Source organism: Neolamprologus brichardi, chromosome 22, assembly GCF_056152115.1.
Source record: "Neolamprologus brichardi isolate AB-2024 chromosome 22, ASM5615211v1, whole genome shotgun sequence".
In the NCBI taxonomy this organism is placed as follows: domain Eukaryota; kingdom Metazoa; phylum Chordata; class Actinopteri; order Cichliformes; family Cichlidae; genus Neolamprologus; species Neolamprologus brichardi.
Window position 1 is genome coordinate 20,831,451 of NC_142124.1, and position 26,885 is coordinate 20,858,335.

General features: G+C 42.8%; 1 protein-coding gene across 2 annotated transcripts; it reads right to left on the reverse strand.

The window, feature by feature from the left end:
* Window positions 1-696: 696 nt before the first annotated feature.
* pals2b (protein associated with LIN7 2, MAGUK p55 family member b) lies at window positions 697-26,060 on the reverse strand. Of its 2 annotated transcripts, XM_006787636.3 has the most exons (14): window positions 25,948-26,060; window positions 17,946-18,008; window positions 14,446-14,699; window positions 10,567-10,667; window positions 9,887-10,039; window positions 8,213-8,365; window positions 7,654-7,881; window positions 6,727-6,858; window positions 6,550-6,646; window positions 6,172-6,240; window positions 5,918-6,079; window positions 5,631-5,833; window positions 4,010-4,138; window positions 697-2,134 (listed from the first exon to the last, which is right to left on the reverse strand). In XM_006787636.3, exons 3-14 carry the CDS (start codon window positions 14,573-14,575, stop codon window positions 1,958-1,960), a joined length of 1,734 nt encoding a protein of 577 aa, XP_006787699.1. In that variant the 5' UTR covers window positions 14,576-14,699; window positions 17,946-18,008; window positions 25,948-26,060; the 3' UTR covers window positions 697-1,957. The 2 variants fall into 2 exon arrangements, with proteins under 2 accessions (XP_006787699.1, XP_006787700.1); XM_006787637.3 differs by lacking the exon at window positions 14,446-14,699.
* Between the last annotated feature and the right edge of the window lie 825 nt (window positions 26,061-26,885).

The window sequence follows — 26,885 nt, forward strand, 5'->3', positions numbered from 1 at the left end:
GTAGCTAAGGCCAGAAATGTACATAGACTCATGTCTGAGCCCAAACTGTGCCAACAACATATCCTCCACACCATTACACCAACAGTCTGAACCGTTAAGACGCAGGATGGATTCATGCATTCGTGTTTTTTCTGATCCTACTATCTGAATGTTGCAGAAGAAATGTTTCCAGTTGTCTGTTGTCCAATTTTGATGGTCCTGTGAGAATTGTAACCCCAGTTTCCTGTTCTGAGCTGACATGAGTGGCACCTGGTGTGGTCTTCTGCTGCTGTAGCCCATCTGCTTCAAGTTTCAGCGTACTGCATTCAGAGATGCTCTTCTGCACACCTTCATTGGAATAAGTGGTTATTTGAGTTACTGTTGCATTCCTATCAGCTAGGAGTCTGATCATTCTCTTCAGCAAATCAACGTGCCCATGTCTATGCGCCTAAACGCACTGGGTTGATTGGCTGATTAGACATTTGCAATAAACATTTGAAGAAGAGGTGTACTTAATAAAGCATCCGCTGTGTATGAGGTTACTAACACAAATACCTTTACATGTTGTTTTTAGACACAATGACTTGGCTTGAATGCAGTTTTTTTTTTTAAAGTACTGAGGTCTGATATTTTGTTTTTGTGTGTCTGGATTTGACAGAAATGAATCTTACGAGGTATAAATGGAAATGTTGCACACATAATTTAACAAGAAACTAGTTTATGAGGTTTATCAAATTTTATTCATCACAACTTTGCTGATAAAAATGTAAAAAGAAGACATGAGGTTGATGTGGAAACACTTGAACAGGCAGCAGGGCTGTCACAGAATACCCTCAGCATTTTGAAATGGTATTTACTGTACATTGCAACGAATATCCACCTAAAGTGATTTAATACTCATTTTATCCTAAAGTCACGAAGTCCAGGACAGATTTCAGGTTTTTCCTCAATTCTGTATCTGATTTAAGAACTGTGAATTTAATATTTGATTCAGAGCATGATCACAAGGGCTTTGGCATAACCGCAACACTGAAGATGAGGATCATTAAGGAGCGAGTGGGTTCGAGCCACATTCACAAAAAATAAAACATTAACACATTGTAGCAGGTAAAGATGATGGCCAATGACACTGTGACACTCATACTGCAGACAAACAGACGATAGAGATAAAAACAAAGCAAACGATTGAATGCTACACTCTACTAATCATCACGCTGATTAAAAAATAGCAAAAACAAAATAAAACTAGAGAAAATGAACAGACATGGTGTTTGATCTTTTAAAAAGCACGTCGTAACATTGTTTTTCTTTTACATACCGGATGAGCTTTTTAGCCCCTCGCTCATGGAGAAAACCGATTGAGGATTTTGGGGCCGACGACATTAAAAAATAACATTAAGGATTCAAGTAAATGAAGGTGAAAAGAAAACAGAGCAATGACGTTCAACATGTGCCACACCGCGAGATTTCTTGGACAATGACGGCTTCAGGTTCTTGTCATCGATCGCCTTGTCCTCGTCTTTGTTTTGGAGTTCGGGTGGCGACCGTGAATCCTCCGTGTCAGCGAGGGAAGACTGATAGAAGTATTTAAAAATGAAGGAAAACGACTACAAAGCGACACTACAACAATAAATTAATGCAAAAAAGTATGGCCCGAGCACGTGACAAGACTTTTTTTCTTTTTTCTCATGGTTGGTTTGTTTCATTCTCACCGTAATCCCACACTGAATAGAAAGATCTTTCATAAAAAGTTATAAAATAAATAAGCACTCTTTCCCTTTGAGTTTCGAGTAGAAAAAAGTTGCAGGCCCGAGAGGAGAAAGAGCGATGAGATTTCATTGATTACTTGCAGTAGTATCTCTGCCCTTCGTCTTCTTTGGCCTTTGTGATCACAAGCACACGCACACGTACACGCATACATGTTGGTGGGTCACTGAGGCCCACGTAGACTGGACAGTGTAACGTGTGGTGCTAGTCCTCAGTATACCCAGTTCACTGGGACCCACTGGGGTTCACTGCACAGTTTGTCCACGGCTGCCTGTAACGTCTCGAAGGCCTTATCCAGGTTGTCGTTAATGATGGTCAGGTCAAAGTAGTGGCAGTAAGCCCTCTGGATGCGGGCGCTCTCATCCACCGTTTTCCTCAGATCCACATCCTGCAGAAACATGAAGGACGGGTCAGTTCTGGGGATAAATCCAAGTTGTATGCATGAGTGTCAGTGTCCAGCACATAACAGTGAAGACCAGGACAGGTGGACAAATGATGAGTGTATGGATATTTATAGTCATGGTAAAAAAGAAAGTAGACCCTCTGTCAATTCTAAGGTTTTACCTTTCAGGTCATAGTAAAAAATAACCTGGTCTTTCAAGAACAGAAGAACAAAATATAACACAACAGACTGTGTCTTACAAAAACTAAGCCAACAATGCAGAAACAGTACGACAAAGACAAAAACTACACCCTTACTTCTTCCATATTAGCAGCAATGTGCAGCTGATATGGTGCTGTCAATCAATTCAAAATCGCCTGATTAACTGATGATCAACAAATGTAAGGACCTCCATAAAGACAGAACCTTTGCCAGCTTGCTGGTCTGGAGCATTCAAGTTGAAAGCTTTCATGACAGTTGCCAGTCTTCCCAGGAATGAACTTCCAAACACATTCACCTCATGGTCAGACCATTTACAGGCCTCAGCACGATAAATGTGAAAGTTCATGATGATTCAATTAGGAAAAAAACGAATGTGTTTAGAAGGGTTTCCAGGAGAAATGCTCTTCTCTCTAAGAAGAAAATGGCAGCAATGCTTAAGTTTAAAAAGTTGCATCTGAACAAACCGCAAAACATCTGGAAAAATGTCCTTTAGACAGATGAAACCAAAGTGGAGACATAAGCAACCAAACAGCATATCAGTACAAACACTTTCATATGAACTGCCAAGCACTGTGTTTGAGGCGTGATGATATGCAGCCAGAGGAAATGAGCAGCTTGCAGTCATAGAGTTGACCATGAACTCCTCTGTATACCAAACTCTACTAGAGCCACATATAAAGCTATCTGTCCAACAGCTAAAACTTGGGTCATGCAACAGGACAATGATCCCAAACGACGCAGCAAATCTACAACAGAATGACTGAAAAAGAAAAGAATCAAGTTGCTGCAATGTGTCAGTCAAACTTTTAGACCTCAGATTGATTCAAATGGTTTGGTGGGAGCTTCTGAGAACAAATGAGTTCAAACGACGTCGTAAAGAAGAGTAGAGCAAAATTCCTCCTCAACGATGTGCGAGACTACTGAAGTCGTACTTCAAGTTATTGCTGCTAAAGGTGCTTCTACTAAATCAAGGGGTTTATGTCACTTTTAACATGACGCTTCTGCATTTTGGCTTTAAGAACATAGCATAATATGTTGTATGTTGTTGTTCATCTCAGATTTTTTTTGTTCTGATATGTACAATGATAGAGATGATAGATGGTGTACTTTATTTTCACCACGACTGTATGTAATTTAAGGTACTTTTAGAAGGATTTTGTTTGACCAGCAAGTAACACGATCTGCTTCCAGGCAGTGTTTTGGCCATAGGGTCATTCAAATCGGCATACTTATATTAAGCCACCCTGTCCCTCAGTCTCTTTTTAGTAAGGCCCACATAGAAAGCATATGAGGGTGATTTAACCTTAAAAGTGTTAAAAGCATTAATAAAACCAGGGGGAGAACAAAATCTTAAACAATGAGAGGCAAACTTATTCCCTTCAGGCCACCAGTAACCACCAGACCCTTTTTTTTTTTCAAATGTCTTTAGTGTGTCTTTTATCTCAGTCAATCAGTCATAGTTTTTGTGATTGACTACAGTTGACATAAAATATTGCACAGTTATCCCCATGATATGTAAGTGAGGGCTCAAATGTCAAAAAACAGTGACAGATAATGTAAGCATATCACTATGTATGCGTGTGTGTGTGTGTGAGAGAGCACGGTTGTTTGTGTGTGTTTACTTCATCCCATTGTTACGCATGGGTGTTGTTAACCTACCGTGAGCTGCTTAGTTGTGAGGCCTGCATCCACCACAGCTTTGTGCATGCCCTTAAGAGTATCAAAATCTGGTGCTCCGATGAACACCACATAAGGCATGAACTCTGCTGTTTTCAGTACCTTCAGAGCCTGAAGAGAGACACAGATGTTTTCATTATACTATACTTACATGGACCAGGTAATGTGTTAGGAATGAAAGGATGCCACATTATTTGAAATAATAATTGTCAACTTACAGAGGTCTGAATTCAAAGACACCCCACAAATCAAAGTGAAAAAAATGACACATTTTGGCAAAATTTCATTGCAGCAATAGTTTGTATGCATGTCTCACAATGTTGGGGCATGCTTTTTATGAGAGACTGGCTGGTGTCCTTGGGGGTCTCCTCCCAGATCTGGAACAGGGACCTGGCCCTGGGGAAGTTGGATAGATGGAAACATAATATCCCAGAGTTCTTCTCCTCCAGGAACAGACTACATATTCTTTGCACACGAGGCCGGGCATTCTCGGGCACCAGGAGGAACCCAGGACCCACTGCATCAGCCTAGGGTCTGGCAATGGGTCCAAGGATTTCATCCTGATAACTAATGGCAGTGGTGGACCTGCCAATTCTGGTATTCTACAGGTAACGCCAATCAGACTCCATGGTGCGGGGCAGTGAATATAGAGACCACAAGACGCTTAGGCATTTTTAGACCATCCTCATGAAGTCTGTTTCTGATTGTATGGTCAAACATAGTCACATCAGTGTCCTACTGCAGGTAATTTTGTAGCTTTAGCAGTGCTCATCCTTCTTGCACAAAGGGGCTGATACCGATCCTACTGACTAATGGTTGACGGGTTAAGGACCTTCCTCGGGCCTCACCAGCTCTCCTAGAGTAACTGCCCGACTGCTTGAATCTCCTCCATGCTTTTGAGACAATGCTGGGAGACACAGCAAACCTTCTGGTAGTGGCATGAGTTGATGTGCCATCTTGGATGAGTTAGATCTTTTGTCCAACCTCTATGGGGCCCAAGTATCCCCTCAGTAGTGACACTGGCCTTAGCTAAATGGAAAACTAGTGAAAAAACAATCAAGAAACATTAAATACCGCCTCTGCTACTTAACTGATCAGATCGATATCATAGAAGTTTAATTGACTTGATGCTATACTGTTATACTGATTAATGTGTTCCTTTAAGTGCTTTTGAGTAGCATATTTTTTTCAAATCCTTTAACACAAGGTTATTGTAGTTTAAAAGTAGATCTGAAATTGCAATTGAAAACCACACTGTCTCATGAGGCTTTGGTGCACTAAGACTTGGCAAGTCTACATGACTCTGATATATGATGTAATTTCTGAACTTTTCCCCTGACAAACATCCACCAATATTAGATTAATTAAAAAGACTAAATCTAAAAGTGGAACTAATAAAACCTCAACTGAAAGCAAACTTTCTGAAACAATGCAAACTCAACTGAAACAAACAGTCCCGCTGATCCAAACTTCACCTTACAAAACTCTCCAATGTTCTCACTGAAGGTCAAACACAGTGAGTAAATGCTGCACGTCAAAGAAACCCTCCACTGCACGAAAATAACCCTGCCTAACATTCGCTCACTTTGGACCCCTCTCATACCTGCGGGTTCACATCGAGGATGCAGGTGCGTCCCATTGCGACCACCTCGTGAATGCTATCAATCTTTGTGCCGTACAGGTTGCCGTCGTACTCGCCGTGCTCCAGGAAGCGGCCGGCCTTCACATCAGCCTCCATCTCTGTCCTTGAGGTAAAGTGGTAGGAGTTGCCGCCTAGCTCCTCATCACGGGGTCTCCGTGAGGTGTCTGACAGAAGACATGAATCAGGTAAATGTTGCACTGTTGTAGCAAAATTTGAGAAAAGCGGTTAGAAACCCGAGTGTGGCGTACATGGTATAGTGGTGCCAAAACGCGTGGGATGGAGGACCATCAATCGGTTCTTGAGGCTGCGTCGGCCCACTCCTTGGGCACCTATCAGAACCAGCGTCTTCCTCTGGAAAGCAGGAACCTTTGCCACTTCCTCATAGATCTGCAGTTCATGTCTATCAAACTCTGTTCAAAAACATTTCAAAGCTGTTAGCCACTTGTAGAGAAAGACAATGAAGACATTAACCAAACATCTAGGCCATGAAGAATATTCTGACCTGCGTTCTTGGCTGTTAGATACATCATCTTCTTCTTCTTTTTTCCAGCCAAGGTGCCGCAAAGAATTCCTGCAAGACAAATATGCACGTTTATATCTTTGCTGTTACAGCATTTGGCCAGACGGGGGCAGGCATGCACTGAAAATACTAACTACCCATGATTTTTTTTTCTTTTTTTTTTGCCATCAATCAGCTAAAAGCTTTAGAAGATTTAGAGGTCTGGCAGTAAACCAGTTCACAGGCCACTCCATCCATTCAAAAACAGCCTCGGCTTAAGAGAGACATTAAGAACTTGGGTGAGTTTTAGCTCAGGAATCTTTCAGAGTGTTTGCACAAAGGTCTGGCATCACTGCCAAGAAGTACAGGTAGGGTACTCACCTGATCCATCCAAGTCTCTGGGAACAAAAGCTTTCCTTTTCTCCTCCAAGAACTGACTGGGGATCAGACCCGTGGCACCACCCACTACGTGACATGCCTGGGGATCAGTTCAAAGTTAAATTTAGAAAATTGAAAGTTTAAAGTTCAGTCAAAGACAGTCTGTGAAGGAAGGCTCACCTGCCACCAGTTGGGATCTTCTCTGTTTACAATCTGAAGAATATCACCTTTCTTGAAGGCCATACCTGCCTCCCGACAAGGGATCAAGCTGTCATTGGCGGGATCATAGTCAAAGTATGGCCGGACATACACCTGTGAGGAACAGAGGCACAGGTGTGAGCTCCTGAAGCGCTTAAATTAGGATTCAAGAGGAAGATGGGCGTTCACAAAACAACAAGAAAGACAAAGCAGCTTTAACTCAGCATGGCTTCTCACACGTCGGCATGGTGACGGCAGCTCTTTCACACCCATTACGGCCCGTTTCCCACAGCCGCAGCCGACACAGCTCTTCATGCTGCGTCAACACGCTGCATGGGCTTTTGCTAGAAAGGGTAAGTGCTTTGGCCAGAGCATTAGATTAAACAAGCAGCCAGAGGAAGCAATAAAACAAGCCAGTGAAATATACTGTGCAGCGTGCTCTGAGCCACAGAGCAGGAAGTGATTTTGCATTACCTCTCATTCACTTTTACTGCCCTTCATTCAGTTTATAAGCATTTCCAGGTTTATGTGTTCCAAGATTCAAGGTATATATATCTATATCTATATATATAGATATATATGGGTTTTTTTTACACAGAAGACATAACTGGAGCGTGTCTGAGGGGAACTGTACAACAGCGTCACACACTACTGTACTCTGCATGTCAGAGAGCATGAAATTACTCCAAACACATGTGCGTGTATTTGGAGTGCGTGCATGACACAGAAACTGCTAGTGTGACCTAGATAGCATCTGGAGTGTTATTAATAGGACTCCCAGAGTTCAAATTCCTGCGCGAGGGATTGTGGGAAGGCCGTAGGACATATCGTCAGGATGGTGCCACCACCCAACATCTGTCACCGGTTACATAAGCAGGAGAGTGCGTGCCTGCGCTTGTACGTGCTCACCTGTGGAGGAGCAGGAGCGTCTCTGTAGCTCGGGAGTATTTTCAAGGTGATCCCTCCGCTGCAGTCTTTGAGCATCTCCTGGAGCTCAGTGGGATTATTGCCAACGTCTTTCCCGTTTACTTCCTTAATGATGTCGCCCACGTGGAGCAGACCCTGTCTGTCAATCATGCCTCCGTGAAGGATTCTCGCGATCACCAAGTCGTCTTTCTCCACACGAAATGTCACACCCTGAGAGGAAGAAGAGGGAGAGGAATGTTTTATTACCTCTGATTCCTGCGCACTCACACTCACCCCCTCCCTGAGCCTGGAGCCTCTGCCAGAGGTTTCTTCCTCTTAAAAGGGAGTTTTTTCCTCCCACTGTCACCAGGTGCTGGCTCGTGGGGGTGGGGGTCGTCTGATTCTTGGGGTTTCTACTAAGCCTCACCCCTGTTAATTTTAGTGACCTATCGACCATGTTTGTAGTGTTGGCAGCTTTTGGAGCATTTTAAATTGAATTATCAAACAAATAATGTGGCACACTCATGCAAACACATTCAGTCAGCGTGCAGTCTCCTCTCACCAGTGGCTCCCCGGCCTTCTTTCGAATGCCAATCATGCGCACGGCATCGGCCTGCATAAGAGCGCTGTTCACCGCTGCGTCATTGGCTGTCTCAGTCGGAGGCGGGGCTTCGTAGCATTTTGAGGCTACCATGTCATGAGCCTCTAAAAGAGACTGAGAGAAAGAAAAAAAAGGAGAGGGTAGGAGAGTGCTAAGGCTTAACTACATCTTATTGTAGAGGAAGAAGCACAATTACACTTTCACAAAAGAAAAGTCGATACACTACTGAGTTCCATTCCCTCAGTAGTTTTATTTCAAATGTCACTTGTGACCACAGTGGAAATTTAGTCTTCCTCACAGTAATATTAACAAAACTGTGACTTGATGTTTCAAGTAAATAGAAAAGCTGTTGGGAGACGTTATAACAGTGAAACGGGACAGTTATACCTCCAAACAGCCAACCAGCATATTAATAATTTAGGTGCGGCTTAAAAAGCAATCATCTAATGGATAAAATCCCAAATATGGATAACCACCCAAATCTAATCACTTAATGTCTGATTCGTTAGTATCCCTCCAACAGCTTTCATTCAAGTTGCTTTTTCCCCAGATATTACTGGTTCCAAATCACCACCAACCGCTCACTGGTGAAGAATACGAAAAGTCTGTAAAATCAAACACTCAGTTTGTGATGTAATATCTGTTTTCCTTTTCCCACCTAGCCTGCTTTCCCCCCTCCGCCCTCCGTATCTCTATCGCTCAGTAGGTCAACAGAGTCTTATCTTTCAGCTAAAGGCACAAAGAGCTCTGATTGGTGCAGGGGCTTCGCTCGGCTCAGAAATCTACCTCCTATTGGCCCTGCCTGCATAAAGCCCCTGCTAAGTTCAGGCACAAAGGTTAGTGTTCTACTGATGCATGAGCGCAGGCTCCAAAACATCTGATCTGTGCCACTGTAGCTAGTGTTGAAACATTTAGAGTACGACATACTGTTCAGATGAAAAGCAGTCCCCATTTCACAAACGTGCAGTAACATTACAACAACTACTGCTAATAAAAAAGTAGAATAAGGTGAAAAAAAGTGTGCATCACTTGGAAATATATCAATTCAATAATTATATGAAATGATTGCATTTAAAAAGCTGTATTCTTTTCAAGCTAACCACTTTTTCTCAGGGAGCATCAAGAAATGAATGTTGATGTAGAAACAGAACAGAAGATGAAAACATACAATGTGCCACTCGACAAATGTATGGAGGGTCAATATATAACAGCTAAATGAAGAAATATAGAATAGAGAGAGGCCATAACAGGACATTTAGCAATGAAGCAGAAGAGTCAGCAAAGCCAAAACCAATATGATAGGATACAATAAACAACAGCGCTTTAGATAAAACACAAGTCTTATTCCTCATGAGGCCCACAGGGAGACACTGTTCCCAGATTCAGAGTCAATATTCTCTTTGCTTTTAAGAGACAGTGAAACTTTTATTGCTGCCAACAGAGAGCAGCAACACCAGAATTTATGTATTGATTATGACATAACATTATAAGTACAGTGCTGTAAAACAGCATCTGGTTTATCATAGTGATTTGGGTTGCCACATATTACCTCATAAGCTAAGTTAATAACCAGTGCTTGTGTTAACGGCGTCTGTTCTAGCGTACCTAACTGTGCTCGCTCTTGCTCTGGCTCACCTGGAAGTGCGGCTCCTGGAGGATTCGAGACAACTCAGCCGCGCTGTCGTCTTTAACCTTGAGGCTGTTGATGTCGCCCAGGATTTCTGTCACCAGCTCGACGTTATTGTCCTGCACCGCTTCCAGCTTCACTTCCTCCAGCTGCTCTTGAGCCTGGGTGAGACAAAGAAGCTCAGGAAAAGTGGAAAGATGGCAGTTGCCTTTCATAACCTTCCTGGTTTTATTGGTATTTATTTGGATGTGCAAAGACTGAATGACAGAAAGTGAGACTTGCTCAGTAGCCGTGATTGTCGATATGATATGATGCTCTACAGGGAGCATTTGAAAAAGCACAACATGACGAGACCCTGTCTGGAGGAGCTACAGCTGCGATTAAACTGAACTCACTGCACACTAGACTTCAAACAGCAGTGAAGGCGTGTTCGTAGGTGCATGCACTGTCAATAAAAAAGGCACAGAAATGCAAAGCTGCACAATTTTCTTACAGTCATTATGCATTAGGTCTGATGCACATAGCACTGTGTGTTAATCAAAGCCTTACTGTACTTCAGCGCCTTAGCCAGAGCAAGCAAAGCACTGCTGGGAGCAACATGTGGGGTTTGAAGCTGGCTAGTGGTTTGTCTGCTCACTGCTGCTTGCCCTGAGCTATGTGTGTGTGCTACCTTAGCCAAGGAGCGTACAATGGGACTTTCCATGATGCCGCGCAGGAAGAGCAGGTCGATGTCTTTGGCTCCGGCAGAGGTGGGCAGCTCACCCACATTATCCAACACCTGCTGCATGGCTGGACGGATGGGACGACACACAAAGATCCAGAGAAACAGAGACAGAGAGAGAGAGAAAAGCCAAGTTAGCCAGGCCTGAAAGTCAGTGAGTGTAAACGTCCGTGACACCGTTGAAGGCAAAGCAATAGCAAAAAGAGATCTGCTCACACTCCAGTGCAAAAGAAGACCCAAATGTTTCAGATGCAGTGAACGGGCATGCTTTCACTCAGTTTAAACTCCACAGCCAGGATAACATCTGGATCTAATCTGGGATGCTTTTGGTACTAATTACAGCACTGAAAATGATATGTGGCCTAGACAGCATAAGATGGTCCAATATGGTAAGTGCAGTGTGTGCCAGATGTGGCCCAAAAGTCACGAGCTGGGCTTGAAACATGTTACAGTAAGTATTGTCTGGGCCAGCTTTCACCCAAATGTCACAACACAGCTGGCAAATATGAGTCAAGGCAGCCAGTCTCACCCTGAGTCAGCGCTGTCAGTCAAGAGCTGATTTGGCCGACAGACACCATGTATTGTTCTCTGGGAGAGTTTTGGATACACATACTTTGTATACACAGACACGCACACTAGGATATTAAGCCTGATCTGCTGTGCACAGTTGTGTATATTCACTTTAAAAAAGCTTAACTTTAAAGCTTCAAAGTGCTTTTTTTTCCAGATTCCCTCAAGGCCCTAAACATTCAACTAAAGGCTCCTGGATTCAGATGCAGTCAGCCTCTATGCTGTTAACATAAACAGAGACAGGGAGAGGTGTGGACTGTAGGTATCAGCTAGCTGAATGCCCTAATTCCAGTGTCTTAAAGCCAATCTAAGCACATTTTAGCCATTTAAATCCCTGGAAATGTATGTGTATGTGTGTGTCATTTTACACCTATGTGGGTAATAACTATGTCCGGTCAGCACTTGTATACGGTTGATTCACTCTATGATTTCACTCTGCGTTTTGCTTCACTAACCCATTATTACTCTTAAACCCTGAGACATGTTCCATGTCATCAAGTCTATGACTTCAGCCCCCTCTTTAGAATAAAGTGCCCCATACCAAATCGCTGCTTTGAAAATACAGATTATGAAATGCTGACGTCTATATATTATATTTTTGGTAGGTTTTGCAATCTGGCATGTATACCTATTAAAAAATATTGGACATTTAGTTTTTATTTAAAAGAAACAGTAACAAAAAGATGAAAAATAGAGAAAGAAAGGAATCGAAGTCGTATTGGACTGAGGAGCCGCTCAGGACATTTATACAAATGCGATATGACCCTTTACCACTTGACCACAGCGCAGCTCTGCTGACGTGCACTTTAAAAATGTTTAATCAGCTTTTCCTTATGTAAAAGAGGTGCAAGCATTAAAAGTTTGGAATGCATTTTAACCAAGATAAATTGCAGCATCACACCATGTGGGAGAGTTGTAAAATATTACCGAAAAAAGTAGCATCTCTTGTGTAACACACGTTTCCTTCTGGTTGCTCATTTCTATCCAAATGAATTCCTCTCTGTGATTTAGATCTCAGTTTAATCACTGTTTAAATTCTGCTTTCTCTGGTTTGCTGCACTGAAACAGTCACGGTTCAACTCGAGCTCTACAGCGTCTGATAACCACAGGAGCGCAGGGAGACTGCATAAACAACAGGCTCGGTGCAAAACAGACCTTAAATATTTATGATCCTCTTTAAGAAGGACAAATAGGGGGGAAGAAGGTTAAAAACAGCACTGCAGACAATCAAACCTGTATATCAATGAAGCTTTGTGTATTTAAGGCACAACAGCACAATCTAAGACTCAGTACGGACATATGGACACAATAATTTATTTCTTCTGGGGGAACCACACACATCTTCCACAGGGCAACGGTCATTTCGGGAAAAGGCGTCTACACACAAACACAGACACACACAGACAAGACGAATATGGAAACTTAACACTACCATGGCACAACTAACTTTTGACTTGTATGCAATAAATAAAGCTATGTTTACTGCAAAACATGAACATATCCGGAGTGAAAGCCTCAAGCATAAACACAATAACACACAGCTGAAACCTTTTGTATATCCTGGTGTCGTCTTCATTGACCTTTACCTACTTACTGCATCCCCGACAACAGGAACCCTTACTCGTCCACGCTTCTGTGCATAATACCTGTTAAAACTTCTGTCCGGTAAAAGTTGGGAAATGAACTAAAGCCTTCAAACTAAAGTCTACATAATCTTTTGAAATATGACACAGAGATCCAAACGCTGTGGCCTGAAGGAGTTGTTAGATTACAGCACCAAACAGTTGTTTTTTCCAGATGATTTATTCACATATAATGAATCACTCTCTTCTACCTCCTTGTAATTTCTCCCTCTGTGGCACTTTTGTCTGCAACATCTAACCACTGCATCGGTATGCACACCTAGGAGCACGATGTGCACTGAATGCTGATGCAGAGATCACTGCTCTGTTTCTAAAGGAATGAAATCCCAGGAGAAAGAAAAAACCTCGCAACTTGTATTAAACATGGTATCATTATTTATTTATTACTTTTAGCTTCTGAGATGACTGTCAGAGAAGCAACTCCACTGACACATCATCCATAACAAAATATATCTGAGGGTGTTTTTTTCTTTTTTCAGAAGTGCAGTGCAGTTCCTGGGACTCTCACAGCTAAAGCTGCTGTAAAGCAGCGCTTCTTAACCGCTCGACTGGATCCCAAAGGTAGGCTGAAATACTGCTGTTTACCTAAACTACTTTAAACATAATTACACTTGATTATCCTGTGTCAGCTGTAACACCAAGGCACTAACTGGGAGGACTGAGAGCATGTTTAAACTGCTTAGGAAAGAATCAAGGATATCTGAAATGCTAACTTAAAGTAATACATAATATAAATGACTGAATTAGTTGGCTTTTACTTGATAAACTGTTGAAAAGAGAACTGAATAAACTGATGTGTGTTAAATATTGTTAGCAGGTTTTAGCTAGCTAAATGTTAGCTAACTAAATGTTAGCTAAAACGGACAAAGGATTTAAAAAATTAATTGAAACTTATAGCTGCAAGTAAATAATCAAAGTAGAATTAATCAAAGTAGAACAGAATAAAAGTCAAATAAAGCAGTTCTAAAATGAATTAATAAAGAGTGAGAAATTATTGGTTATAACAGATAACTGCTAAAAGATTTGGATAAACGTTCAAATAGCATTAGAAATAGAAAAATTGTCTTATCTATTGGAATTCAGTGCTCCGATAGACTGGTTGTTGTGGTTTTCAAATATGTGCTGTCAACGGGAAAGTTGCAGAGTGCTCTCTCGTGGGCAAACTGCACAACCTCGTCGCTCACAGTTTTTGTATTTGTTACTTTACTTGGTTATTTTTTTTAATCTTCATTTATAAATGATGATGATATCGGCCCACTGATAAATCAATCAGGATACCGTTGATTGACGTATGACAGAATAGTAAATACATTAATGTTACCTAGCCTGTCTGGTAGCGACCAATCATCAGCTGCATTAAACGCACATTAACAAACTGCTGTCCTGTGTGGACAAGGCTTTATTTATTCACACGAATACATTGCTTGGTATCCATCACAGGGGACTCAAGCAAATCTGACACAACTGTGGGGATATAAATGTTGGGAACTGTCGCTCTAAAGACTTTCCACATGAAGCTGAAGAAACCACTGGAGTTACCCATCTAAAGCCTTCCATCTTAAATGAAAGATAACAATATCCCACTATTCATCCTAATATTTGAAAGCTCCCATCTTCCTCCTACTGTCCTCACCTCCAGATGTTTCTGCTCCCTGGGTGGATCGTACAGCCGGGGGCCCCTCCACGGCATGCTGTCCCAGGGGTGTCACCTCCTCCTCTTCCCGTGCCCCATTGGGACAGGAATCCTCCATTGCTGTGACCATCGCCAAGCTGTGCTTCTTCCTCCCTGTTGCCACAAGTATGCTAAGGCTAACCACGAGTAAACCACCAGTAGCTCTGCCAATATGTCTTCTGTCTTGTCTTTTCTGGCACTGCTGACCCTCCACACTTCAAAAAAAAAAATGCAGAAAGGGGAGATAGGAGCAAGAGAGACAGAGGGGATTGAGGGCGAATAATGAGAGAAGAGACACAAAGACAGCGACAGTAGAATGGGATTAATATCAGAGGATATTAAGAGACGAGGAATGATAGGGGAGTGAAGAGAAGTAGGAAAGCTGAAGGAAGATATTTTTTTAAAAAGAGAAAGGAAAAGAGGCTGATGGTTGGACGAGTTTGCAAAGACAGGCGTGAAATGAGACGGAGAGAGGCAGAAAGCTGGATCGCACTCACAGATGTGGACATGCATTCAGTGCCGGCTAGTTCCCTCCCTGTACTCTGACTTTAATACCTTCTCATACTACCACCCCCGCCTCGTTTGATAACACACATAAACACACACACACACATAATCCCACGATCCTCCTTTACCAGGCCTGCTTGAGTACCCCTCCTCTTGTATCCCTGACCCCACCCAAACTCAAGTTAACCTTCTTGTCTAGACAAAGGCACACGCACTCACACACACTAGTTGAATGTGTCATTATGTAAGTAATCTTACATAAGTGCTACTAAAGAGGGCCTGACCCTACATTCCCATTCTTGTCCTCCTTCTTGCTCCCATTCACACTTATTCTGCTCAAAGCCAGAAACTCTCAGTTTGTGCACACACTGTGTTCGCACAAATTCCCTCAGTGGTCGTCCAACTCTTTGATTCTTCCTCAGCCCAATGGGAGCCTTTTCTCTTTAATTTTTTGCTTCCCCCCCTAAAATGAATGTGCCTCTCACCACCTTACATCTCATTAAATGAGTAGACTCGAGGTGCTGACAGGATTATGCACATTTATTTGGACTGCAGTTTTTCTTGTTTCTGCCTTTAGCCTAAGTACGTCTGCACAAGCTGCTGGCTGCATGACTGTTTCTTAACAGAAATATTATCTTAATAACCATTTGACCCTGTCTGTCCTGATTTATATTGAGGATAATAAGTAACATTTCACAAAGAATACTTTAACACATCACAGCAAGGGTCTCTTGGAAATAAAAGGCAAGTTATGTTGCTATACTCACTAAGAACACTTTGAGGCTTTGCAGCATAAAGTTGCTAAGAGCTAAATAAAAGCTCATAATCATAAAGTTCAGTACAGCTCACATGTTTAAATTACATGCTTTAAAGTGAATACTAAAAGGCACTCTAAGACAGTTGATAAGCTTATATAGGGATAAAATTAGGAACTGACCAGAATTCAGTTCACCTTAGTGGTGCGGCCCCCAACAACAGTCCCAGTTCCTCATGTGGCCCCTTGGAAAAATCCATTGCTTACCCCTGCTTTAAAGTATTGGCTCTTCCTTTTCTTCAGTAAGTACTTGTTAAAGCCTATTTTTTATCAGGCAAAATTAGCATTCCATTTAATATTACAAGGAATCTTGCTGGTTAAGCAGTGCTAGCATTAGCAGATGTGATACCAAACACATTATTGACTCCATATTTTGGAAGTTCTCCCCTAGTCTGTCATCTGATTGCGACTTGGTTTAGAGACAAACAGCTGCCTGACCATGTCAGCACAGTCCAATTAGACCATTTTTGTAGGAGGCCAGCCTATGGGCCATTACTCTATGAGTAATAACATAAAAAGCATAATCACAATAAATACATTGTGCGTACAAATGTGACTTAGATGTTATGATGACAGGGAGCAAACATTGGCTGAATGCTCTGATGCGTTTAGCTCTAGCATGATGTTACGTAAAAGATTAGCATCAACCACACAAGAACCACACAACTTATAATATCATGTCAGCAGTGACACTACTGTAAAGTACTGCAGTTAGCCAACCCTACACTGCTGTATTCAAGAGTACTTAACTGGATTGCAGAAAGCAGCTACAAGCAGGTCAGTTGCGCCTGTATAACACATGTGACGATGTGCATGGTCACCATGTAAAGGAGCACTGAGTGAGCAGGTGCTGGACTGGCTGACTAATGACAGACATTTCAATTTTTACAGCTATGCAAGAAACAACAGTCAGCTTGAGACCCCCTGAATCAGTGCAACCATATAAGACGCGAAGGGTATGCTGTGATTTAACCTGAGATTCAAATCCCCATTTCTGTATCAAGACCAAAGTCATGGAAGCAAAAATGAGAATAATCTAGAACAAACTCCTCCCACTGCCCCCATCAGGCTCCTCCCAGAGCGTCACAGCTGTGCAAGAAGCAAATCTGTAGGCTTTAATCCACTCCGCCTCTCCCTCCACCCCATCCTCAGCAATACCAGTCAACCCCTCCCCCAACTCAGGACACGGGATTTTAATCCTGCCACGAAAGCACTGGATTACAAAATCTCTCTCTCCCTCTTTCGCCATATCTGGTGTTCAAACATGTCCACAGGGCTGAAGTATGCTACATAGCTGTGCTTGGCAAGGGCTGAAATGGCCTTTAGCGACGCACTGCAACACACTGGCAACGACTCTGAGTGCAGAGGGAAGCAAGAGATTTTCCCTTTGGCCATCAGCGCGGTGTCACGGCACATTTATCCAACTGAACTACAGGCACTCGACACGGCTGATCGCACACGCAAGGTTTTTTTCTCTAAAACGTCGATCTAATTGCTCGTCTTTAGAAAGTAAGGCAGCGACTGCCGACTTCACACAGAATTTAACTTAGGCAGAGCAGCTGCATGAGAAGAACTAAAGCACCGTGCCATAAGAAAGCACCCTGGGAAGACTGCACAGACTTAAAAAACAAACAAACAACTGATCCACAAGCGCCAGATCTATAATGAGCAAAGAAAGACTGTGCTATAAATTATTAAAGCAATTGTTCTATTATTCAGAAATGAGCAAATTTGTGTATATATAAAAGAATGCATGCTGGTACTTTAAAAGGCGAAGAGAGAGAGAAGCCAGTCACAGTCAGGTAAGATTTGGGGACGCTAAATAAATATATACAGAGTTTGGTTATATAAAACTGAGGCTTTAATCCCACGCTTTTGGTTTAACATCAGCATGGCCCTTTCAAGTACAGAGGAAGTGCTGTCAAAAGTGAAATCCACACGGGTACACAAGCACAAACACACACACACACAAAACCAGCTGCTTTCTTACTTATTCAAAAGTAAATCTTTAAAAGTAAAGATTTCCTGACCAACACAGTTCTGGCTGGCAGGTCTCCCAGCGAACCGACAAAATCATGTCAGCATGCAAGAAAGAAAACACATTTCAACATCTCCGGTGGGTTGAGAAAGTTGTGTTTACCTATGCCAGTCGGTGTAGCCCAAGCCCAGTCCTACTGGCTGCTCATCAGTCAACTGTGAAGACCTGAAAAGACAGGGGAAGGGGTGGGAGATGTGTGAAAGTTTGTGAGAATCATCCGAATGAGCCATGAATATTCAGTCCTGTTTGCTTTGCTGCTCGCCAGTTTTCATCATTCCTCACATAAACTCACTTGAGGATTCAGATACACAGTCGTGCTTACCAGTCCCACCCAATAACTCTGGTCTCCCTGTGAATTATCACTTGTATCTGTCTATGTCATCCCTTCCTCTCATGGGATGCCTTTAGACAGAAATCCCTGACAATTTAATGTCTTTAGCTATTCAGCGATGCCCGCATCATCAGCTGGCATTGTGTGGGAAATGGCCACTATTCTCTGAAAGTAATGACGAAGCGGTATGCATTCACACCCAGTAAACCTCTCTTCTCATTTTGACTTACAAACCTGTCTGTGTCTCATGCAGAGGTTTGCCAGCATCTGAGGTGTCGTATTACAGGTTTTTCTGTCTCAGCGTGCTGTTGCACACTGTAATGCAGATACAGTCATTCTTTCACTGTTTATCCAGCACAGTTGATATTCAAGAAAGAAACTGTACAGAAGAAAAGATGGAGTGTTACTAAAGCTGTGCATTTCTCAGTTTTAAATTGTATCTTTGAGGACTTTGTTACTAGTAGCCTGTCGCAAAAACACATAATTTGCTCACATTTCTTTAATCGAATCTATGGGGAAAAGGGGGCAGACCTAACAAAACAATTTAAAGAAGATAAACAGTATCTGAAAGTCATGTCCTTAAGAAACAGATGAAAATACAGTAAAGACAGTGTCAGTGGAAGCATTGCTGTCAAGGAGCCATTCTTAAGGAAGGGAAACATGGAGAAAATGCTGAGTTATGCCAAATTAAACAAGAACTGGACTGAAAATCAGTGGGAACAGGTCTGATGGTGGAGGGACTCTAAATGGGAAATTTATGGTTCAAACCTTCATCAATAGGTACGAAGCAGGTCAAGAGAAAGACACAACAGTGAGTGTCTGCAGCCATCTGTAAAACATGGTGCATGGTGCAGACTCTACCATGGTTTTGGGCTGCATTTTAACCAGTAGTATTGGGAATATTAGCAAAATTGATCAAATTACAAAGCAGAAAAGTACTGGCAGATTTTGATCCACCATACAAACCTTCTGGAAAGAGTCTCATTGGCAACAGCTTACGTTTCAGCATGACAATGTTCCTAAACTGTAAAAGCATACGTGGATAGAAAAACAGACAATGGTACACTGTCAGTCGTGGATTGAGCTCTGCAAGGTGTGAACCATAGCATTATTGAAGCAGTGTGGGATCATCTTGTTATAGAACAAAACAAAAAGCAGCCAGAGAAGATCCAAACATCCAAAAAAGAGTTTTGAATGTCCTTCAAGAAGCTTGAAGACTACTTAAAGAAAATACAAAAAGGATAAGAGAGTTCAAGAATGAAGTTGATCATACCATATTAACTTGTTAGAATTGTACAAACCCTGTTTTTGTCTTATATCCTACATTCCCACCTACCTTGAAGGACTCTCTAAGCACATGAGGTATTCAGAACATGGGCGTTTTAAGTCTGCTGATGACTTTCATATATGAAGGAAAATGTTTTATCCTGTTTTCATTGTCAAGAATGAACCTTCAGGTCTAAGTAGTCAGAATTAGCTTTATACACGCACAAAGAGGATTTTTGCATCAGCCACATAAAAGCCATTTCAAACACCGCATCCTCGCTTATTTTTCTTTTCTGTCTAAACTGTGAATGCAGGCAGAAAGCACTGCTCCTTCCAGCAACATGCCCTGCTCTGCTGTACGATATTTAATTGTGTCTAATAAAACTGCAAAGTCTGGCAGAGTTAAACACATTCACGCTGCCCCTAAGAGCCATTGTGAAATGGACCGTTACAAAATGCAAGCCAGCATAAAGAAGAAAAACCTGCTTTGAAATGCTGTTATTCCATATAACTGATAACTGCATGATCACTGCATTCAGCCTTTTTCACGTTCCCTTTATTTTTCTCACCTCAAGCAGTCAAGGCTTTCAATAGTCTAATAAAAGTTGCAAGTTATGTCTGCTTATTTATTATGGGAAATGATCTGGAAGACCTCTCAAATCAAGAAAGTAATCTTCTTTTATATACTCCCCTAACACACACATCGCAGGTACATCTTTGTCTTAAGCCGCTCCCTACGTAACAAGTACCCTCCTGCAAAATCACACTACAGAAAATTAACAAAAAGGTGATGACAACACAAAGTAACCTCCACCCATCACTTGTTAACAGTTATCTCTTATTTCTGTCGCAGTATTTTTTCACCCAGTCGTACCAGAGCTAACTGGTCACCTACTATTACAAGAGGGAGAGTACAGGGGTCAGTTCATTATACAACACAGATTAAAATCAGGTTCTGCACGCTCACTGGAAGTGAAAGATATCCCCTGGAAGAATGTTAATAGAGGCAAAGTCACCAGGCAGTTCCTCGCCTAATCATCCGCATCAAGGGGCAGGGAGCCAAGATGGACCAATCGAAGGGGCCAAATGAGGAGGGAGGAGCCAAGAAACAGAGCCCTATGATATATCATTTGGCTGATATCGGACCTTTCCAGGTATTTCAGTATTGGTATATGTTGGTCAGTATAAAAACCTTTTATTTGTTTAATATTATGCAGAAGAAAATGCAAAGGAGCCGTTGTGAAATAATGCTGATCAAAGCAGATCGAGCGCTACTGTTCACAGTACTTCCAGGATTGTCTGCAACACAGAGTAGAAACACAAAGCAGTAGAGTCTTCATGGTTAGTTGGACTGGTAGTTATTTAGCACTCACCACTTCATATACACATCCATAAAGTGCCTTAGTGAATGCACTATCTGTATTAATATTATATCTGTCCCCCTAAAAACAAAACCATTAGACGGGAAGAAACAAAAAACAGCAAGGGTCACAATCTGGCATTTCGAGGAGTGTGTAAAAGGGAGTGAGAGAATGTCAGACGAGCCGAGGCGGAGAGAGATTTAGAGCATGATAATAAGGACCAGATAAAAGGCACATTAGGAGTCTTGAAGAAAAAAAGAAAGAACAATCCTTTAAAGATTAGACAAGGTTGTGGAGAAAGCCTCTCAAGTCTTGGGAAGTTCAGAGGAGGAGAGAGAAAACATGAGAGTGGTTGCTGAACGCCCTTTCACTTTTTCTAGAACCTACCAAATAACCTTGTCTAGCTATAAGCACAGGAACGCAAAAATAATCTTTTGTAATTAAAGGTCCATAAAAATCTGATGGATATTTGCTTAGCTTATTTTTTCTGCACAAAGCTCCTCAGTGACCAGGTTGATATGTCTTATGTTGAATTTATGGTTCCACAAATGTGTCTGTTTGCATATGTTGCAGTCAGACGTTCACACACACTCATCATGGGCGTGAATATCATGATAAATTTAAGCTTTTAATGATTTCTTCAAACTGTTTTTTTAATGAGGTGTATTGTTTGTACAAATACATCTTTAATGACTTTTAAGCCAAAACAAGAAGAATTGGCTGCACATGTTTGGATTTATTTTGGTTTTTCTCTAATCCAAACAGGGCCTAAAGTATCCAGTCAGGCTCGAATATATATACATACACTACTATTAATATTTGGTTTAATGCTCCTTAGCAAGTTGGACCTCAATAAGAGGCTTTTTGTAGCCATCAACAAGCTTCTGAATTAGCTGGATAATTGACCACTTTTATCTGCAGAATTGGTAGAGATGAATTACCAGACTTCATTTGCCTGCACTGACCCTATGGCAGGGGTTTTAAGCAATGCAAACATGTTTCTGTGCAATTGTTCAAAATCCCAACTAAACATTGCTTGAGTTGGATGATGCTGTGCATCGGGTGAATGCTGATTGGTTGAATAGTGGACTGCAACAGGGAAGGCTGTGACATCAGAGTTCATAAAAATGGGAGAAATATAAAAAAAACAAAAACAAAAAACATTCAAAAAATCACAAATACAGCATGAAAAGTACAGACAGTGGCTGCCAGTGGACACTTTTCTTTGGTGAACTTCAGCTCTTTGTATGTTGTAACTTTACTCTTCTCTTTGGCTAGCTAGGGTCAACAACAGGACAAGCAAGAGTAGCCCACAGACTGGTTATACAACTTATTTTTGACACTACCCCCATCTAAAAACAGACGCTCTCTACAGGTAGAAGGACAGCCAACACGCTAACCCCGCTGAACCATAATTTCCCCTTTTCACTCAGCATGTCCTGTGCTCAGAACTCCTCTGATGTCTCAACACCTCTGCAGTCTGATCCTCTTTTCCAACTCTCGGGACGGAAAATCACAGAAAATGGTGATTTGCATTCCTGGCTGCCATTGGCTGGTCCGTATGAAAGAACGAGCCCTCCGAGTTCCTCCCCGTTGCCAAGCACTCAGATGATGGACGGCTAATGGAAGAGGGATTACGGAGAGGATCAGAGGGTTTGTTCCTGTACAAAACATCACTGCCGCTTCACTCATGTAAACATGCGTGCGTGTGCATGTGCATATGCATGCTGTTAAAGGCGCAGGCGAACATCAGCGGGATGTGTGGTTTTAATTCCTCCGGTTCTGGTCACGCTAGCAGGAAATCTGCACTCTACCCGAGACCTGCTGTGTGGGAGTGAGCACATTTTGCAAGTTTATAGTCTACGGTGAACAGTGCTACGCCCCTTGGGATTGTGAAGCACAAATGCACACTCAGAACCTGCCCCATAAGGCATCCATCCCGTGAGAACTATTCAGCTGATGTTTGTATATTCTGTCCACCCCTATTCTGTATCCTCCTGTGCCCCAAGCTCTGCGGAGAACTGGGCTCTGAGAGCAGCTGTCACTCTTAGTTCCTCTTAGTGACTTGAGAATCACAAAAGAGGCCAGTGAGCTCTGTCCTGCCTTCAGGTCAAGATGTCACTTCACTGGCTGGTTCGAGGGGAAGTTTACAGGGCAATTTGTAAACTTCCTTTAACCTTGAGCTGCAGTGGCAGACACATAAGAACAGTGTTTATTTGAAAATGTACATGAGTGTGTAATAACTGGCTATTCATACAACCACTCCAATCACATGATGTCGTGCCTCTCACCCATCACCTTCTGCCTCCAGACAAACCCTATGTAGGTCACTCCAGCTGCTCAATAAGAGGATTACACTGCGACCCCCTAAGATGGCTATCTTAGCAGATCAGTGTATGCTTAATTTTTTTTTTAACCATAACCATGTTTCCCAAACAGTCATCACTTTATGACTGCAGCTGCAGGAAGTTGATTAAGCCACCTCAATTTCTCCCGATCCACCTCTACGACGAGCAAACCGCTCCATCCTTCTGCTGATTCACGCTTACCTCTGCTCATCACCCGATGCTCAAATCACCACCATTTTCAAGGCAATAAATTTCTGCACTGGAGCGATTTCCACACATCACCAAGAAATGACCTCAATTTCCTCTCTGGTGAGGTTCCAGCTGCTGGGATGTCTGCGCTTTGCCTCACAGCTTGGGAGGAGATAATTACACAGCTCGTCAGAAACTCTCAGCGCCCAGCTCGCATCATCTTAATAACAAGTACCCTCTTGACATAATCTAACCCGCCACATGGCCATGCCTGCATCTTTGCAGCCTTTCCGCGTTCCCAGCCTCCTGCTAGTGATCGTTAGTGTTAAGGAAGAGAGAGGGAGGGGATGGAGCGGGGAGAGGTGATGCAACAGTGCTTAAAAATGACAGCAAAAGTTTAAAGATGAGAAATCTGATGAGCGGTGTGGGATGGTAAAAAGGGGAGAAGAGATAAGGAAAATGAAGGATTTTGTCTTATTTCATATTTGGATTTTTAAAATTATTTTTTGCCAAATACTGCAATCAGATTTAACCTCTGTCTAAAACTACAGCCTGCAGTATCCTGCTAGCTGAGCCTCCTCCAGGAAATGGACCGAGACTTTGATCTGGTATGCGCTAACGATGGCCTTACATCATCTCAATGCAAATAAGCTTCCAGAAAGAACAAATGAGGAAGCTGTTGATCTTAGATATTTATTCTATCATCTTCCCTATTTTCATCACTTAGTTTTTGTGGAGTTTGTAAAGGAGATTCAACCTTTTATTTACCGATTTGAGCAAGAAAGACATGTAAAACCGGGCCGTCTTTTTTTGGCAAACAGCTTGTTCTATTGCTGGTTTGTAGTGGCATGCTTCTTTAAGGCCTCTGTGATGGATAAAATCTGGTGAATCAGCAGTATAGGCTGCAGCAAAAACTGCCAGACATTTGCCTGGCAGCGATTCTGACACAAGGTTCTTTTCAAAATAATGTTCCTTTGCGTTTGAATCTTAGTTTGGTGTTCGCAGAGATGCCATTTGCTCATGATAACAGTTACTATGGTGTCAGTTACACGTTAACAACAGGGAGGTGCAGCCTGGTGGAGGGCAGGGAGGGATTATTATGTAGATAACAGCTTTCTCATACATGTGTTGTTCATAGCTGGGAGGTCTGAGTCACTCCACTTTCCCCAGTCCATTGCTCTATGTCTCTACCCTCCCTCCTATCTCCCCACACATGATAATTAATAATAGAAACGACGAAGCTTCGGAGGGTTGGATTTGGGGTTCAGCATGGCTCACTGACCGGGGGCATGTGTTTAACTCCGAGATGACACAAGGGGGAAATGCATAGCCGGGCTGAGAAGTCTTACTTCAGCAGAACAATAAAGGTCATCCTGAATCATGACTCAGAAGTCTTAAAGGACATCCCCAGCAGCCACTACAGACTTGCTCTGATGTACTGAACTAACTCAGTCTCCTTCCTTTCCTCCTTTTGTTTACACTAAGAGAGTCACTAAATCTGATTAGATCATTGACATGAACAGAGAAACACCCATAAGCGCCTGTTAAGATGCAACAAGATACATCTATTCCTCTCAGGGGTCTGCATAGCCTGTGTCAACAGATCCACAATGATGTTGTGTATGTGCATGGGCTTCCCCCGTCACGTGCACGATGCTAAACTGCTTATAAAGCTTGCCAAGTCAACCTGTGCTGTGTTCCTCTGAGCAAGGAAGTCTCCCTGGTTTTATGTTTCGATTAAGTGGCAGCATAAAGTGGTTCTGACATCATGTAAGGAGATTATTATGGGATGGTGCACTCATTCATTTCCAGTGGAGGACAGAAAATAAAAATCAATGCAGTCGTCTAGCTGTACCTCTGGTTGGCCAGTTTGTGCCAAGCCAAGGGTCTGCTGTGTTTTCATTCAGCTTTAGCTCACAGTTCAGAGTGTGCTGATGCTCGCTGGTAAAGTTTTTGTCTAGTCAAGAAAATAAAAGAAATAAAAGAGTTTTAATTTGGTCTGATGACAGAGTAAAAAATATATCTTTCTCGCTCTCTGTTCTTTCCTTGAGCCCACCCTCCTTTGCTGGTGAATGTTGCAGTCAGTCACACTGGGACGTACGCGTGTTCCAGCCTTCTCATCCTGTCAGCGCAACAACCCGCAGCTCTTTCCTCTTATCTTCCTGGAATCGGCACCGCGCGGATCTGGACAAGTGTGCCACATCCCGTGCCAAACGCCTGAGCCGCTTTGGCTGACCGGACAACCGTGCGCTCAACCATCTCGCCACACGTGCGGCCATTTTTTTGTTACCCATCCGAGCCATTGTGGCGTAAGCACACTTACGACTACAACCCATCCCATGTATCCCTCGCCACGATAGGCAGGAGTAAAGGGGGGAGGAAAGGACGCGTCCGGGTCCACAGTAAGCGCCCACAGCGAGCTGTTACGTGTCGGAGTGGAGCTTGTTCTGACAGGCAGAGGGGACGAACCTTTCCTTCTTCTGTCAAACTCCACTGCTGTACCTCAAACACACACACGGCTAAGTGTCTTTGTCTCCCATTTATAGTGCCAGTTGATGAATGAATTCCCAACATCCACGTTTCGGATATGATCACGAGCAGTGACTTACCTGTGGATGGCGCGTGCGACTTCGCGGTAGTCCGCCGATCGTCCCGGTTGGACATTCAGACCCCCCTCAGCTGTCTGTCCCGGTCCCGCAGCAGACTACCAGAGCACACGACGTCAATCAAACCGACACGCCCGGCCTCCTCCCTGACGTCATGACACACAGACCAATGAAAGCTGGGGCCCGGCCCTCGCTGAAGTGGAAACAATGTAGATAGTATTTTCTTTTCGCCACATTGTGATGCGCTCATCCATTCACGTATGGATATTACGTGAGGCAAGTCCAGCTCAGACTCTGCGGGCATCGTATTTCTAACGTAATGTGCGTTATGTAGTAGAAAATAACTAGAGATGGCCGGTGCCGTCCTGCTGACCTTCATTTCGCTATTTATTTTTTTTTTAAAGGAAAGCACAGCTGCCTTGCGCCCTACAGGTGTGCACCGCATTCATTCATTCATTTGTCTTACGAAAATACGAGTGAGAGAAAGCAGGGCGTGTATTTAACGTCTTCACTCTGAGGCCTGCTGCTAACTGGTGACAAACTAGTTTTGAAATGTTGAGCAACCACTCTGAACTGAACTCACTCGCTGGTCCTGTTTGAACAGTCAGAGGATTGCGTATCTGCAGTGCCTCTTCACGACTTAATTTGTACTCTCAGATCTGACTGGGTGTCAGGCTGTGGCACCTAACCGCTCGGATAATTGCAATAATGCTCCTGGCAATTACCCCCCCCCACACACACACACACACACCACCAGCACCACCATGTAGTTTGAGATGATGTACTTATATTTGCGGCCACGAGAGAGCGCCATTAGCCATTCAATTTTGAATTCAACTGAACTGTGCGTGCTTAACTCGGTTTAACTCGCTTCCCTGCCCAATTACCCTGTCTAATAGAGCTTCACCAGCTGCTACAGTAACTGGGAGGCAAGGTGTGGC